We start from the raw sequence: 17,293 nt of genomic DNA, 5'->3' as shown, positions 1-17,293 counted from the left end.
GTTTAGTTCCACCCAAAACGCCAAATTTTTCAAGATTCCCCGTCACATCGAATCTTTAGACGCATGCATGAAGCATTAAATATAAAAAAAAATAAAACTAATTACACAGTTTAGACGAAATCCACGAGACGAATCTTTTAAGCCTAATTAGACTATGATTGGACACTGTTTGGCAAATAACAACGAAAATGCCAAATTTTTCGCGAACTAAACCGGGCCTATGAATCTACCGGTCATCGAATTTAAATACATTCATGTCATGAAGTTGTAGTACGTACTTTCAACTGTATCAACATCCCTAGAACAAATCATTCCACAAATCAAGAGGTTAGCAACAGTGCAAGAAACCGTGTCTCTCCTTCCCCCTCAGGCCCCCAGGTCGCTCTCCCCTGAGGGGCGACTCAGGCGGCACTTCTCCACCACTGTCGTCAGGCCATCCCTCGCGTCCCCCTGGCCTGGCCGCCGCTGGAGCTCAACGTCGGTGGCCCGATGGAGGGCAAGAACCGAGGCGGCTGGGTTTCGTTTTTCTTCCTCCCTCACTCTCTCCCGTGGTGCACCTGTGCTAGTTCCGGCGTTCTTCGTGAGGGGCATCGACCGGCGACGCTTCCTGTCCGGGGCAGGCGGATCCATCCTTTCCCCGCCCGAATCTGCCTCGCGGTTGCCGGAGCGGGTCTCCTCTCTCCCGTGGGGCTACTGTGCGGATGGCCGGCGCGCTCTTCGCAGGGGCCTCGACCGACGGCGCATACAATCCTGAGGCGGGCAGATCCAACTTCCCCCTTCCCAGATCTGCCCCCTCCATGCATTTTAGCTGGAGCGGGTCTAGGGTAGAGTACCCCTGCCTTCACTGACGTCGGTGGCGGCGGTCCGATCCGCAGCTCCTTTCAGGCCTGGTAGGGCTGGGACCGGATGCGGCGGTGGCGGCCAGCCTTGGCTTCCATGATCGGGGCCGGCACTCCTCTGCTGGATTCGACGTGCTGACGGTGAAAGTTCATAGCAGGGGTTGCTGGAGGCTTTGCACGGCAAGGGATTGATGCTGGGACTGCTCGGCACGGGTTGGGATGGTGGTGGGTTGGGCGACCAGGATTTCTTCTAATCTTGGCACTCTTCTCCTTGCCACCTGCCTTCCCCCATGCTTGGGCTGGTTTCCTAGGGTCAGGCTACCTCAGTGGGTCTCCGGCGGCGGCGGTGTGTGGAGGTTGCATGAGGTTAGGGCGAAAGCTTGGACGATGACGTTTGTGAACGTCGTGCCCTCTTTGGAGGTGTTCTTTTCTACCTCTCCTACTGTGCTAGATTTTGCAGATGAAAACCTTCTCTCGACGGGCTAGCTTAGCTTGTCGACTCTCTCTTGGCATCGTTTTCTTCTTGAAGGCTTTGCTAGGTGATCCATTTACCGTTGTGGACCCTTTGTCATTTGTCAAGGCGCTTCCCCAAGGGTGATGATGCTCGGTGCTCCAAAGGTGGTCGTGCTCGGTTCTCCAAGTTGTTGTTTTCTAGTTGAGGTGTCCTAGTTGGGTCATATCTTCGGCTAAGTTGTTGATAGTTGGGTAGTTGTTATTAGTTGGGTCGATTTGATCGAGTTGCAAGTGTGGCATGAGTTGTGACAGTTGTACCAAAGTTGTGTAGGATGAGTGGGGTACTCTCCTTAATTGTATGGTTTTTCTGGTCTAGTTTCCATTAAAAAAACTAGGCTGACACTTGCCTTTTTTCTTTCTTCGTCTAATAGAAATTGTGACAAAGCTTTTGTCATCCTTTCTAAAAAATGTGATGATTTCTTTACAGCAGAACAGATTCCAAACATGCACCACCCTTGCCAAGGTCATAAGCAGATACGCTCTCTCCATGCAGGCTATACCTACAGAGGCTAGTGATGCATCATCTTATACTGAAGAGGATGGCGAGGCCTGACAAAGAATTACCCAACAAAGAGTCACTGCGTCAGAGAAAAACAACTATAGGAATAAACAATAGAAGAGTCAACTATTGAAATAAACAATAGAGGTGGCAGTTGAATAACTGGCTTATTTTTTATAACTAAAAAAAATATAAATATTTTTTTAGTATAATATTTGTTTTGATTCGTCCTCAGTCCACGTCTGCGTTTCCGCACCCGTCGCTGCCTTGGTCTGCCTTCCCCTGCGATCCCCCCGCCACCAGCGCCATTATAGCAGGGCACCCCCGCCTTCGGTCCTCTCTCCCGGGACAAAGTGCCGGACCCCCGCGCCGCCCCAGCCTCCCTCCGCACCGCACCGTCCGTCCAGCGTCCCCCTCTACCGGAGCCTAGGGAGCGGAGGCGGGCCGGCGGGTGGCCATGGACATCGACTGCATCTCGCTGCCCGCCGCCGCCGCCGCAGTCGCCCGGCCCTGGATCCACGGCGCACCCCCGCCTTCGGTCCTCTCTCCCGGGACAAAGTGCCGGACCCCGGCGCCGCCCCAGCCTCTATCCGCACCGCACCGTCCATCCAACGTCCCCCTCTACCGGAGCCCAGGGAGCAGAGGTGGGCCGGCGGGCGGCCATGGACGTCAACTAGATCCGCCGCCGTCGGTGCCCATCCTGAAGGTCCACGCCGCCACCCGCACCATCCCGACGCCCACGGCCTCCGCCTCCGATGACGACGACCTCGATGCCCACGGCTGCGGCCACTGCTGCACCGTGGCTCGCACCCGCGCCGGAGGCGGAGCTAACCCTCGACACCGTACCTGCGGCCGCCACTCCCCGCCTCCACTTCGGCCCCCGCAGGCAGCAGCACATCCGCTTCCCCTCCCTCCGCCTCCTACGCGTCCGTACGTCATCCCTGCTTCCCTCCCTTCATCAACGTGTAATGTGTTGAGGCTGCGCTGGATCTCGCCGGATAGCGGAGCTGCGGAGTGGAAGGCGAGTCATGTTCCGGTGGCAACTGGCAAGTGGCTCGCGCACGTCGGCGTCGCTCCTCCATTTTTCGTGAGACAGAGGAGATCCCTGGCAACAAAGGTACTAATGAGATTGACTTGGTCTTTTCTGATTTGAATCATGTGCATTTGTGCGTGTATTGAGTATAGAAGGGAAGTACATGCTAGAGATTACAGAAGTACCTAGCTGAGAAGTACGTACCAGATATTAGAGAAATATGGAGCTCCGAGAAATACACCTAGCTAGCTGCCTGCTCCTCCGATTGAAATACTAGAGAGAGATTGTAATCCTGTGCATTTCTACAGCTTATGCTTGTGAATGCAAAATGGCAAATGCATCTTTTAATTACTTATAAAATTAATCTTGCAACTTTAATTAGTCAAGTCTGGTAGTTGTGGGCTTGAGGCTGTCCACCTGAATCGCTAATCGGACCTATTTTCCTGTCGATTTAGGCAGGATTCGGATGGGGCCTCTCTTGCGATGATGAAACCCTCAGCAGCGAGACCTTCATCACCAATTCACCATCAGCATCATCAGGGCCTTGCACGTCTACAAGGTAAGCCGTCGGCTCTACACAGCTTTACAGAGAAACAGACATGGATCATGTGAAGAAACTTAGTTTGGTAAAAGATAGATAAGATCTTTCAGAGTACACAATATACATTCCTCAATAAACTAATAATTTTAGTAGCAGCTGATTCCTTATCATTTACTGGCTTCTTAAATTTTACGTGCCTTTATTGACTTCAGAAGCTGCATCTTCCATAGAATGCATACCAGCTGATACCACAGAATGTATGCCATCTAGAGGTTAATACTGCATTTATTCTGGATTGTTCTAAGCAAATTAATCATGTATTAGAGTATGCAAAGAAAAGGTAGTCATATGAGAGGTGAGTTGATCAGTGTTTTGGATTGGTTTTATGGAACATATATGAAACATGTAGGACTGTTTTATGGCTGCACAGTTTTATGGAACATATATGACTGCACCATTTTCATGGTGAATATACTAGTGCACAATTTTTATGACTTGGGCAAATGAATGGCTACCTATTAATCAAATCACTTGATTGAACTGAGAATCAATATATGTACTATTCAGACTACTCCACCAGGCTGGCGACTACCACGACTTGGCCCGCGCGATGAGGTTGGTCAATTCATTCTTTTTGTGTGTGTGTTTGGTGTTGGGTGAGAAAGGGATCCTGTCTTTGCATGGGCATTTTAAATGGTAGAATATGGGGGAAGTCTTAGCTCTAGGTTAAGGGTTTGACATAAAATTCAGCTTTTTTTTAGTATCAAGTTCATATAAAATTACATGGAAAAGGCGCATCAAGAACTTCGATTTTGTAATCAGTTCATTGTATCTTTCTTCTATTTTTGCCATTGGGGTGGTGGTGGTGGCATTCTTCCTCACAGGCATCTGAACTGAGCAGTTGATTATTTGAGTGGTTGTGTGCAAGATGGGGACCTGGTGAAGCTGCACATATGACATATATGACCCCAGCCAGGGCATGGCTTTTTTTAACGCTGCTGGTTTTTGCATATTTCCTGAACACAATGTTAAAGTGTTGCATTTCAAAATTAAATTACTACCTGTTTTTTCTTAAACTTTGATCTGATCTGTGTAGCTTGCTCGTCTTGCCGAGGTGGAGGTTAATCAATGTAACAAAATCCGGCCTGTGACCAGCGTTACTCTGCACCCTAGCCTTTGTACACGGCAACGAGCGCTTGTCCACTACAGTGGACAGAGTGTCGGCCTATGCCTCACTGAGGTGGTCGGACAATATTTTAACAAAACTAAAAAACTTTCTCAGCACTAGGATTTTGTAAATACAAAAGTGCCTGATGCTTTGATTCATGCACAACTGGTTATGACAAGGTTTGTTACTCTTACAGTATGTTTGAAGAGGAGCAGAAATAGTTAAAGCACATGAAGCTTATTTGTTGTTGTCACGTTAAAATCAGTAATCCCTACAACACTCAAAAAGCCCTTTTACTTAGTTATGTATAATAATTAACTACAACCAACATTATATATATACAAAGGACAAAATTATATTATATAGTACTGATTTGTACCTTGAAGTACAAAACTGGAAACACTGTTAGGCTTGGACCATTTTTACTGCCACAAACAGTCAGAAACATGGACCATTTGTTTTTACAGAATCATTGCAGGGAGCAGTCACCTCACTTATTTTCATGTTGTGTGGGATGAAAACAAAAGTACCACTCATTGACGATAATTATAAAGCTCAGCCGGAATTTGTTTGCAAGTGATGTTCTACAGGTAACTTAATCCCCTTAATTTTTGGCCAACTGAATTGCTCTCATTGAATTGTGTAGGTAAATGTTAGTTTGTGGGATTAGAACAAAATTACCACTCATTGACGACAATTGTAAAGCTCAGCTGGAATTTGTTTGCAAGTGATGTTCTACAGGTAACTTAATCCCCTTAATTTTTGGCCAACTGAATTGCTATCATTGAATTGTGTAGGTGAATGTTAGTTCGTCCAGGCTTCCGACATTGGTTGTGCAGTTGTGGAGTGGTTGTCCAGGCTTCCGACATTGGTTGGACAGTATGCACAGGTTTGAGGCTCTTGCATATGGTGATTTCTCAAATGTAAGGTGCAATTGGTGGCTTCTTAACCACAGTTATATCATTTGATATACTTCCCTCTTTTATTTCTTTTTTCTTTGTTCTCAAACTAATGTTGTGTTCGCCTTTCCCTCAGTATGACCCAGAGCTGTTCCATTGCTTAATAGGCCTCATTTCAGTGACAAACTATATATACAGGTGAGGTTCATATATAGCTTTTGTTCTCATTCATATCGTACAACATATACCTATTAGTTCCTTGCAGTGATCAGGCAACATAGGACTGCATGCCTGCATCAATATATCATGGTTTCCCAAGTGTTCTGAGTTTATGTTTTTAGAACTTCCATCGCACTCCCTATTTTTTGTTTGTTATTAAATTTTTAGCCATATTCATTCTGGTAGCCTCAGATATTTAAGTTGCTTCTCATATTGCTTACATCAATTGTCTGACAGTGAGCTTGGCTTTGAGATCGAACCTGAATGTCTCATTTAGTTAGGTATAGGTTACTTGGATGCATCTTACAAAGTTTAATAGATTCATGGTCTATTTTTATTTTTTTGGGGTGCAGTTCCATTTTATTGTTTTTGTATTTTTGATGCTCCTATAAGAAAACTTACAAGATTCAGTTGCTTTATAGCTGGCTGCTTCCAGCACCTATTACTGTATATGTCAGTCTATCTACCACAACTCTGAGTGCCTTCCATATTGAACTTCTGATATGCAGGTATAGGTATATGTGCATTGGATGAATGATTACATTCTATGAACTTGTGATTCACATGTGCTCTATGCTCAGCACACCAATGCTTTTTGTACACTAGGATAAGACTTATTACAAAGAGATGAAATAAGCAGGTATAGTGAACTCAACTCCAGACCCACTTACCATGGTCCTTAGATTTCAATGTGACATTTTTAGATTATATGCGCCTTCTCTATTTATCATATGGAATATCTGCTGGTTTTAAAATTAATATTTTGCATTTTGGTTTATTCTAATTTCATATCAAAGGTTGTTTTGCATTTTAGTTTATTGTAATTTTACGCCTATCACTTTAATTGGACACCATGTATACTATATGACTCCCATACATTTCTTTCTTTAATTAAACGCTATTTTCCTTTCGCACTTACTTTGAGGTTTAAGGTCCCATCGATCATCTTCCTGGTAGTTTTTGTCCTGCAATCTACATGTCGTTGCTCAAAATACCAATTAAGTCCACCTTTACAGTGGTATAGGAAGTTAATCTAAGTGATTTTTTTTGTTTCCTAGCAGCCTTGTGATCTGATTTCTTCAACTCAAGATTCCTAAAATTTCATGTTCATTTTCTTCAACTCGGCTTCCAAAACTTGGAGATTTATGACATTCCACAGTAGGTGAATTGTACAGTCATGACAGTTGCAGTTTGCTAATGGTACCTATATTGCCACCGCTACAAATAAATAGATTGTACAATACACTTGATTATATATTTTGTTTTCCTGATATATAAAACAATAAACTTGGCTTCAATGTATAATAGTTACTTAAAAAGGCTCTTGAAATGAGTTACCCTACTGTCTATGGTCACTTTTGCGACTATTGCTTATGATTGGCTATAACGCTTGGCATGTAATTCAAAACATCAGATTTATTGTGCTACCTAAGCTGAATCTCAGCTATTACACATTGATTACAGGTTAATCTTAATTACTGATTGATCGTGCCATTCTCCTTGATTGAATATTGCCTGTCATGTGATAGAGGAATCATGGTAAAATAGGAAGTAGAAAATTATTGTGCTATCCATATACACATTGCATGTTTGCATGCACCAGCATACATGACAACGAGCAAAAGGAAAGAGAATTAACACAGAAGGAAAGAGAATTAAGACAAAAGGAAAGAGAGAGATTGCTATTAATCCTCTGCTATAAATCCTGTGGCCTCGCCATAGCGCCCACCCTCGCCAGCTGAGCTCGCCCTCACTCACACCGGCCTCTGCCCTGGCGCACCGGCTGTGCATCGCCATAGCGCGTCGCCATCGTCGTTGCCTGCCGCCATCGCCTTCGCCGTCTTGCTGTGCCCTCGAGGAGGACTATGGACTGCATAAAAATACTTTCTGCTCATCCAAGCGGTGAACGCATCCAGGTGACCAGCACCAACCCCTTTTTCTGCTCTTTATTTACTTTCCTGCGCATCGGCACAAGCAAGGCAACAAGGAAAATGATTATTTTCAATACTTGCTAATTGGAAGAGTGAAAAAATACTCAAAACCGAACTGAACTGCTGCTATGCCAAACCGAAATGAGCTGCTGCTATATAGCTACACATATATGAGCTGAAACACATGCATATATTTTTAATCAGCAAGAGCAAACAAGGATCAGTACAGAGATTAACTTAAAACTTAACAAGGTATACACATAATATGATGCAGTATCTATCAACAAGCAGCACCATTAAATATGATATAGAATTTGATGTCAAATGTAACTGCCGTAAGAATAGTTGAGGAAAGCAATGTTCAGAACATAAACAAACATGGTTTCTAGCATAGTATTTTTTGCAAATTTCGTTCATTGCCCAGAATCCTTATAGGGCTGCAGCCTTGACAGTTACCATACAACATAGATTAAACTCTGAATTTTAATGCAGCCTATATTGCTAGAGTACATCAATATATGCAAATCTGAAGTTGCATGCCAAAAAAAATTGAACACAATAATTAGCAGCAAGCTAATGAACGCAGCAGAAAAAAGAAATATTATCAAACTCACTTGAATCGGCTATGGATGATACTAGCTGCAATCTATTTAAAGCAGCGCTTTCAGAAAACATCCAAATAACCAATTCCAGTTAGTAACTGAATGTTCAGCACGTTCAGCAAGCTATTTAAAGCAGCACGTTCAGTAATCTACTGAACGCAGCAGAAAAATGAAACAACTTTTTTTCTTGTGATGCATTTAATTTTCTACTGATGTGTGTCATGTTTAGAGAACATCCAAATAACCAATTCCAGTTGTATAAGAGTAACCTGACACGAGAAGGATGTAAATCAGCTACTTACAGGCAGAAATTCAAAATAACATGGGAAGCTTAGACATGTTATAAATAGTTCTAAAAAAGTAATTAGTTATAGCCTCCCAGAGCAGCTAACACGTAATAGTTCTGAACTAAAAGAGGGCCCATGCATTTAATCTCCCCGATAGGGTTTCTGCAATGCTGGTGGGTGTCCTGATATTTATTCAGAACGAAGTGTATCTCAGACGTTAGTTTTATCCAATGGCTAAGATAAGATGGAGCTCTAATCTGGGCTGAAGTGGGCTATAGTGCACGGGACCATTTATGAATGGACCCATAAGTCAGCCGTAGTAAACTTTTCCACTTATACTCGGCAAAAATAAATACAGAAAACGTTGGGTAATTCATGTTCATGTGAATAGTATGGTTTTCTTTTTAATCTTGGATTAAATTTTTGAATTAGTCTTTCTCTATCATACGACCTGAAAACAAGTTGATTCTTTTTTATTTGTGCATCTAAAATTAAGCTCTATCATGTGTTCGGATTGATTTGTTCAAGAATTTTTGAAGTGATTTACATACTAGAACCTTGTATTTTGATGACTTCAACAAAATAAATAATAATAGTGTAAAATGACTAGAAAATTCTAAAAATTGGTATGGCGACCTAATATGGGCATATAATTTTGCCATAAAAATTTAAAATCATTTCATCGAAGAGCGACTAAACATTGTACATAAGTGGATACATCACTCATATAGTTTCAGGTAACTATATGAGAGGTGTATCATTTGTGAACAATGTATTGGGGAGTATAATATGTAAACAAAAGTTAAGAACTTCAATAGGGAAAAAAGGAACAATGTAGGTGTTGTAGTTATTTTAGAGGCCTCACATGATGTCATCAAGATAACAGGACAGAGACACAGAGCACGCGGACAACTTTAAATCTTTAATTGCTTGCCGATCTCTATAGAATAATAGTATATTATGTTCGACTAATGTCATCCTGTATATTTTTCATCATTTTGGTTTCTCAGTTGCCGATATGGGTTATGGCTGTCGGTCGCTCAAAAGAAAGAGGGTGTACGCTGACCCACTGCCTGCAATCACCGATACACACATCTACAGGTAACTACATTACATTTATCCTGTAATTGATCGAGGCAATCATTTTCTGTCAACATAGATTTACTCGTGTGTTTTATCATTTTGATTGACACGGACGGGATTGTAGATGGGTTGAATTCCATGAAGTGGGAATGGAACACATATCTTCCATATGGGATGTGAGTGCCATGGTTTTTTGGAAAGGCAATGTACGATATCACCATGGTGATACATATTTGCGTGTAATTTTGAAGGATGAGCAGGTGCATTTTGAGCTCATCTTTTTGGACCATGTCTAATTTTTTTTTCTACAGACCATTGTTATCTATCTGTTGGATCTAATATTCTTACAGAGAACCAAAATGGAAGCGGTTGCGTACGGCGACCAAACCATGAGGTTCGATCGTTTACTTCGTGTAGGAGAATGTTATGACTTCATGAGAGTTGGCTTGGTGCCTACTCATGTTGGTCCTTTGGACTACATCTTTCGTTTATGTGCCGACTACTTTGTTGTTCTATCTCCACAAAGTATGGTTAATGCACCACCGAGAGAGCAATGGATTTGTCAGTGTCCTCGTACCTTTATGGAATTCGAGGATGTATAAGCTCAAGCTGAGTACTTTTTTGCAGGTATATCTCATACGCCTATATTTAAAAGTACATAGTTAACTGTTTATGCTCCTATTCCATCAATAACTATTGTTTGTGTTTGTAGATGTCATTGGTATAGTTGTGCATGTGTCTAATATTCGAGGAAGGGATGACGTGCGGATGCGACCGTACAGATATGTGGTGCTGATGAATGAAAGGTACTTACAATGAAAATTTTATCATTGCTCCATGCTATCAATTTTTTATTGTTTGATGCTAATCAATTTTGTAACTCGTAGGTACCACTGCATCATAATAACCGTCAAGTATACACACATATGCCGTCACTTATCGGAATGGCGGCGAGCGGCATCAGAGTTGCGCATTTTAGCTGGTCTCCATGTACAAATGAATAGAAAGAGGTATTGTATCACTGATGTCCTCATATGTATTGACTAAATAAAGTATCAGTTATTACATTTTTTTGCTCGTGCATGATAGGCGGAGTGACCACTACTGACGATTTCAGCGAATTGGTATTAAGTCCTATTTGTAATCAGGCACATGCTTTTCAAAGTGAGGTTCTTTTGGGGTAATTCATTGATTTAATTTATTGACTACAACACTGACTCAAAAGTTTTTTATTTGTTTATAGGCCTACGTAATCATCTGCTTGTTGATGAAGCCAGACGTCGTCGAGTTCAAGAATTTGCTAAGGACACCGTGTCGTGTCTCATAGATTTAGAGAACTAAATAATATTGAAATTATTTACACGCATGTGACATGCACTTTGAATAGACGATGGACATGAATTTAGTTTAATATAATAGTCATTTTGTGTATTTTCATTGGTTAAACAGGTTCAAAATATATGGATTGAGCAATGTTTGTCTGACATATTTGATTGCTTCATTTAATTTGTAATATCGGAGACTTCTTGCCGATATAAAATATTATTTTAGCCGTATCACGGAAAGGTCTATATAGTAGAGTTTGTGAGCTTGCAGTGTCGTGCTCTTAGTGACTATTAATTTCATAAACTTTGCTTTTTTGGATTAAATATCAGTTTAATGTCTTACAGTATTGTTATCTTAACGTGAGATCTGTGTATTTTTAGTATAAAAGTTTAGTTATCCCGTAGCAACGCACGGGCACGCTACTTAGTTACGTAGAAAGCATCAATATGTAAATTTAACCTAGTTCTAAAATTACCATTATTGCATCTTCCTTCTCTTCACCCTAAGGATTTCAAGTTCGCTCATGAGGTTGGTCATTTGTATCTGGATATAAACAATATTATATTTTATACACTACCAAACTTAAACATTATTTATATCAAATAAACTTTAGCATGCTAAAGAAAGAAGTTATACCATATTTTTACCAAATAACCTCTTCAGCTCACTTTACAATTGCTTAAGGTCTAAAGAGAAGAAAAAAAATTCTTCTTTTGTGAATAGTTTAATCCAATAACCTCACTGTGTAAATTGAAAACTGGTCCACCAATCAAATGCAGCCTTTGAGAGCAACAATGCAAGAACGTTGTAAAACCTTCTCTTCTTCTGTGCGGCTACATTAAAGTAGTGTTACTCAACATAAAATACCTTTAGTCTATCCCTAAAAGTAACTAAGGTTTTTAAATATATACCCAAAAGATCAACTACTAAAGTTAAGCTTATCATTTTATTTATCAAAATTAACTATGTGGATAACTTCTTCATATTGATCAGCATTGTGTTCAGAAAATTTGACCTTCTTCGGTTCAAAATTAAGACCAATCACTACTATAGCAACAAGATTTGATCTCTCGTCACAAAAAATAGTCAATGCTTCAAAACATTGTCCATTCTCAAATTGAAAAAATATCTTTTGTATCATCCTCACAATCAAAGATGGAACCAGATCTAAAAGATTCTTTGGATTTGGAGCAATCATCGACTTGCCAAACAGACCCCTACGAGTGCAATAGACTCTCTGATGTGATATTAAGTGTGTTGGGTATGGAATAGGATCAACCGAATCATCTCCACCATTTAGAATGACATTAAACAACAAGCATATTGTTAAAGAAAACTAAACAATCATTTCGAAAAGGGTAAACTATGCACAAATATAAAAGCTAGTAAAAGATTGGATATTCAAATAATTATCGAAAAAGGCTGCTGGTGCCATAGGATCCTAATTGTTGCTTGCAACTGAAGAGTTCCTATGTGTTCTGCTCCAATGACAAACTGCAAACATATACTATTTATTGATAAATTTGTGCATAATAATTGTGAGTTAAAGAAATGTTCCATCCTTCGAGTGGCTATCCTACACACATCTACCATGCCCTTGGGGGTACATGGCATGACACTCCAACTCATGGGGGCTACCTATGACCTTGTGTGTTATGGTATGAGGGAGGGGAGCATCCCTATATATAGGGCTAGGTGAGCCATGGAAAACATGACAAGTGTCCATGCTCCTGAGTGGTAGCCTTAGTCTTTTGTCAGATCAGACCATAGTTGCTTCTACAAGCACTTATCCTACCCCGCGAGACCACCAACAGATGTAACATGGACACTCAATGCTCATGTGGAAGTTGGGGCACCACGCCACCGTGGTGCGTTGAAGAAGCCCTAAGTGCAATCATGCCCTAAGTGGGTTTTTGTGATGTTGATCATATAATTAAGGGACCAATGACTTTTGTTAAGTGTTGACAACACATTAATCATTGTGGGTGCATGTCATGTAAAAAGAGATCCCCATTTCAAAAGGAATGGCTTGGAAGCTCAAGAGGAATAGTTTAAATACATTTTATCTTTTGAAATTGTATATAGGACAAGCCATACTATAAAGAGGGATATCACTGATAAGCTAGGATGAACCAAGTGTTCACAATCCTATACAATACATAGAAACATCCAGCCCACCATAGCCATGAGCATACTCTTTCATATCTTTTCTAGCTTGCGCAGAACCTCCATGCCCAAGCATGGTATCTTCGTGTATTATGGGTGGAGCCTCTATGCTCTGTCTGGTCAACCATTTCTATGGGAGTTGAGGGGTATTTATACGTTCCCCTCTTTTCCCCAATGGTCATCTTCTCCAACATTTATTCCTATCTGTGCGCTTGGTTAGAACCATGCAAGACAAATCATGGCGTACACGCGGTCCGTTAGCGGCGGCGTACGAAGCAACTCGACCTTGCTGATCAGATCTGATCCCATTGTGATGCTTAGCCTGATTGCCACACGATCTACGATTCAGTCCGGCTCATGATTCATGGGCATGCAGGCAAATAAGGAGCCACCGTACTATCTCACAGAACCATGCAACCAAGGAAGCATATATGTGGTATACAGGGCCATGCATCAATGGAGTGCGTATACATGTATATGTCACCGTTTCTTGCATAGCATTGATACTCCGTACAAGTCCAAGTTAGATCACCGCACAAGCCAACGATGACGACGAGTACTCCAACAGCGGCAAAGGCTGCTCCTGTTGCTCCTACACCATCGCCGATCGCGAGCTGCCCGAGTCATCGACCACTAATATAAGCACGACATCGCCTGGACTACTTACTCTGACCAGGGCCAGACAATTTCGTCAACGTCGACCAGATGACACCATGCGTCGCCGACCTGACGTTCTGTCTAAAGCTAAGTCACGCTTTAATATTTTTCTAAATATTCTTCAATCTTCATATATCGCCATAATGTTTCTCCGAGCTGTTTTCTCCATGTTTGCTCTCCAAATGATTTTCTAAACCCCCGAACAGTCACGTTGATGCTCAGACGCCTCCAGAGACGGCCCTGTCTCTGGCTTCTCCCTACACGTGCACGAGCATTTGCCCTCTGCGTTATGGGTGGTCGACAGCGGCTCCTTGGTCACGCCTGTTCCTCATACACATGCATGGGCTCCGCGCTCGATATTATGGACTATGTGCTAGCTAGGGCTAGAGACTCAGCTACACACTAACTGGTCGGATGGTTTATATTAAATATAAATACATCTTCGCTCCAACTGATCGCCGAGCTACATACGCTATTTTTTCTCTGGAGTTCATATATTTTTACATCATGTACTATCCATTCTACATATTTGTATTGCAGGATCATCGTCCAGGTGATCGGATCACCTGGTGCTCGGACTTCTCCACCGATCAACTGGTTGGACTGCTTGGTTCATGGACTCCGTCGTCGACCAGTTGATTGGACTGTTCGTCGGTCGCTTCTACTCAATGCTCACTTCATCGCCGACCAGTTGACCAGACTATTCATCACCCGTGATTCATCGCCAGCTACGCCGGTTAATCCTCGACACTAGGATTCTTCATGCTTGAGGACTAAGTGGGCACACTTCACTACATGGACGTCGCCAGCTATGCCGGTGCTTGGACCTCACCAGCTTCATCGGGAACTCCTTGGTGCTCGGACATCGCTAGCTATGACGGGGACTCCTCAGTGCTCGGACATCGTCAGCTACGACGGGGACTCCTCAGTGCTCGGACATCGCCAGCTACGCTGAGAGCTCCTTGGTGCTCGAACATCGCCAGCTATGTCGGGGCTCCTCGGCGCTCGGACATCGCCAGCTACGCCGAGGACTCCTCGGTGCTCGAACATCGCCAGCTTCGCTGGGAACTCCTCGTTGCTTAGACGTCGCCAGCTACGCCGGGAACTCCTTGGTGCTTATACATCACCGCCTACGACGAGGACTCCTCGGTGCTCAGATATCGCCGCCTATACCGGGGACTCCTCGGTGCTCAGACATCGCCAGCTACGTCGGGACCTCCTCGGTGCTCAGACATCGCCAGCTACGCCTAGACTCCTCGATGCTCGGACATCGCTAGCTACGCTAGGAGCTCCTCGGTGCTCGGACATCACCAGCTATGCCGGGGCTCCTCGGTGCTCGGACATCGCCAGCTACGTTGGGGACTCCTCGCTGCTCGGACATCATCAGCTTCACTAGAAACTCCTCGCTGCTCGGACGTCGCTAGCTACGCCGGGAACTCCTCGGTGCTCGAACATCGCCACCTACGCCAGGGACTCCTCGGTGCTCGGACATCACCGCCTACGCTGGGGACTCCTCGATGCTCAGACATCGCCAGCTATGCCGGGAGCTCCTCGGTGCTCGGACATCGCTAGCTACGCTGGGGCTCCTCAGTGCTCGGACATCGCTAGCTACGTCGAGGACTCCTCGGTGCTTGGACATCACCAGCTACGCTAGAGACTCCTTGTTGCTCGGACATCACCAGCTTCGTCGGGAACTCCTCGCTGTTCGGACGTCGCCAGCTACGTCGGGAACTCCTCGGTGCTCGGACATCGCCGCCTATGCCGGGGACTCCTCGGTGCTCGAACATCGCCGCCTACGCCGGGGACTCCTTGGTGCTCAGACATCACCAGCTACGCCGGGGACTCCTCGGTGCTCGGACATCGCCAGCTACGCCGGGAGCTCCTTGGTGCTCGGACATCGCCAGCTACGTCGGGCCTCCTCGGTGCTTGGACATCGCTAGCTACGTCGGGGACTCCTCGGTGCTCAGACATTGCCAGCTACGCCGGGGACTCCTCGCTACTCGGACATCGCCAGCTATGCCGGGAGCTCCTCGGTGCTCAGAAATCACCAGCTATGCCGGGGCTCCTTGGAGCTCGGACATCGCCAGCTATGCCGGGGCTCCTCAGAGCTCGGACATCGCCAGCTACGCCGGGGACTCCTTGCTGCTCGGACATCGCCGCTTCATCAGGAACTCCTCGCTGCTCAGACATCGCCAGCTACGCCGTGAACTCCTCAGTGCTCGGACATCACTGCCTACGCCTGGAACTCCTCGGTGCTCGGACATCACTGCCTATGCTAGAGACTCCTCGGTGCTCAGACATCACCAGCTACACCGGGGACTCCTCGCTGCTCGGACATCACCAGCTACGCCGGGAACTCCTCGGTGCTCAGATGTCGCCAGCTACGCCGGGGACTCCTCGGCACTCAGACATCGCTCGTGGTGGTCGGATCTTGCTACGTCTCATTAGTGTGCTATCAAGCTGCTCCATGCTATTCGAATTAGGGTGCTGATCTTGGGCAGCACGTCTGGGGTCTTGATACGTGCATGTCGGATGACGTCGGCAAAGCTTTTAGACTTCTTTTTCTTTGACCCTGCTACAAGATTCATTCTTCATCTTCCAGCAGGCTCAGGGACTAAGTGGGCACACTTCACCTTGCGATGAATGTGCACTTTTTTCATCTGGAGGCTACGCCCGGGGACTGGCTCCCTGCTCGGCTGGTCTTCTACTTTTTGACCTTGGCACCACGTGACTACGTCACCTACTGTCAGGCTCGGGGACTAGATATGGGGGTATGGCCCCCGGTATCCACAAGACAAAACATGGGCCGCACCATCAGAGGTGGCCTAGCCCACAAGATCAAGGCATGCACGGCGTTGCTCGGCGTGCACCACAAGCTATTGTATAGTACCAAATATGATACTTTCCTTGTAACTCTACCCCTCAAGAGTATATAAGGAGAGGCAGGGGTCCCCTAGTGGACACAATCCATACATCTTATATTCAATACAATACACCAAAGACATAGGACGTAGGGTATTACGTCGATCAGATGGCCCGAACCTGTCTAAATCGCTGTCTCTGCGCCTTGTGTCACCATCCGGTTCTAGATCACACGCACCTCCACTGATAAATCTACCATCGCGGGATACCCCTCGGTGGACTGCCGAGCATCTTTTGTCGACAAGCGTGCTCCCAACCACCAAGTTCCATATCTTAGCTAGTGATGCCTTGTGGTAATTGGCTTTGAGAGACTTGAGAAGCTAGAGAAGAGAAAGCTCCTTCCCATTTGAGCACTTGGCAAAACCCTAGCCACTGGTGGTGTTTGTTACTCTTGGAGCAAAGCTCCTAGCTAACTAAAGGTTGCCCATGTAGCACTCCAAGCTTTCTGAGGTTCTTCGGGAAATTTGTATTTTCTAGATTTGCTTAGTGGAACCCTCAAGCTCACTACTCGGTGTAAGGTCAAGATGGCGGACTAGAGGGGGGTGAATAGTCCTTTCTAAAACTTAATTGTGTCGGCTAACCCAAACAAGTACGGAATTAAAACAATC

General features: G+C 44.4%; 1 protein-coding gene across 19 annotated transcripts; it reads left to right on the top strand.

The window, feature by feature from the left end:
* The first annotated feature begins 2,121 nt into the window (after window positions 1-2,121).
* LOC136491451 (uncharacterized) lies at window positions 2,122-11,166 on the top strand. 19 transcript variants are annotated; one of them, XM_066487749.1, is made up of 15 exons: window positions 2,123-2,968; window positions 3,340-3,443; window positions 3,993-4,040; window positions 5,061-5,183; window positions 5,391-5,516; window positions 5,629-5,690; window positions 6,221-6,351; window positions 6,773-7,627; window positions 9,542-9,632; window positions 9,739-9,874; window positions 9,965-10,241; window positions 10,327-10,420; window positions 10,502-10,624; window positions 10,704-10,778; window positions 10,858-11,163. In XM_066487749.1, exons 1-4 carry the CDS (start codon window positions 2,309-2,311, stop codon window positions 5,131-5,133), a joined length of 885 nt encoding a protein of 294 aa, XP_066343846.1. In that variant the 5' UTR covers window positions 2,123-2,308; the 3' UTR covers window positions 5,134-5,183; window positions 5,391-5,516; window positions 5,629-5,690; window positions 6,221-6,351; window positions 6,773-7,627; window positions 9,542-9,632; window positions 9,739-9,874; window positions 9,965-10,241; window positions 10,327-10,420; window positions 10,502-10,624; window positions 10,704-10,778; window positions 10,858-11,163. The 19 variants fall into 19 exon arrangements, with proteins under 19 accessions (XP_066343850.1, XP_066343852.1, XP_066343851.1 ...); XM_066487753.1 differs by having other exon boundaries at window positions 2,122-2,968; window positions 3,344-3,443; window positions 4,310-5,516; window positions 10,858-11,166; XM_066487755.1 differs by having other exon boundaries at window positions 2,122-2,968; window positions 3,344-3,443; window positions 5,061-5,516; window positions 10,858-11,165.
* The last annotated feature ends 6,127 nt before the right edge of the window (window positions 11,167-17,293 follow it).

Source organism: Miscanthus floridulus, chromosome 11, assembly GCF_019320115.1.
Source record: "Miscanthus floridulus cultivar M001 chromosome 11, ASM1932011v1, whole genome shotgun sequence".
Taxonomy (NCBI): domain Eukaryota; kingdom Viridiplantae; phylum Streptophyta; class Magnoliopsida; order Poales; family Poaceae; genus Miscanthus; species Miscanthus floridulus.
This window is presented reverse-complemented; position numbering and strand designations above follow the sequence as displayed.

Excerpts from the sequence above, each read along its gene's own strand:
- LOC136491451 (XM_066487744.1), top strand. The coding sequence starts at position 2,309 with ATGGACATCGACTGCATCTCGCTGCCCGCCGCCGCCGCCGCAGTCGCC. Across the intron at positions 2,969-3,339 it reads GGAGATCCCTGGCAACAAAG|GCAGGATTCGGATGGGGCCT; the intron begins GTACTAATGAGA and ends CTGTCGATTTAG. Across the intron at positions 3,444-3,992 it reads GGGCCTTGCACGTCTACAAG|ACTACTCCACCAGGCTGGCG; the intron begins GTAAGCCGTCGG and ends TGTACTATTCAG.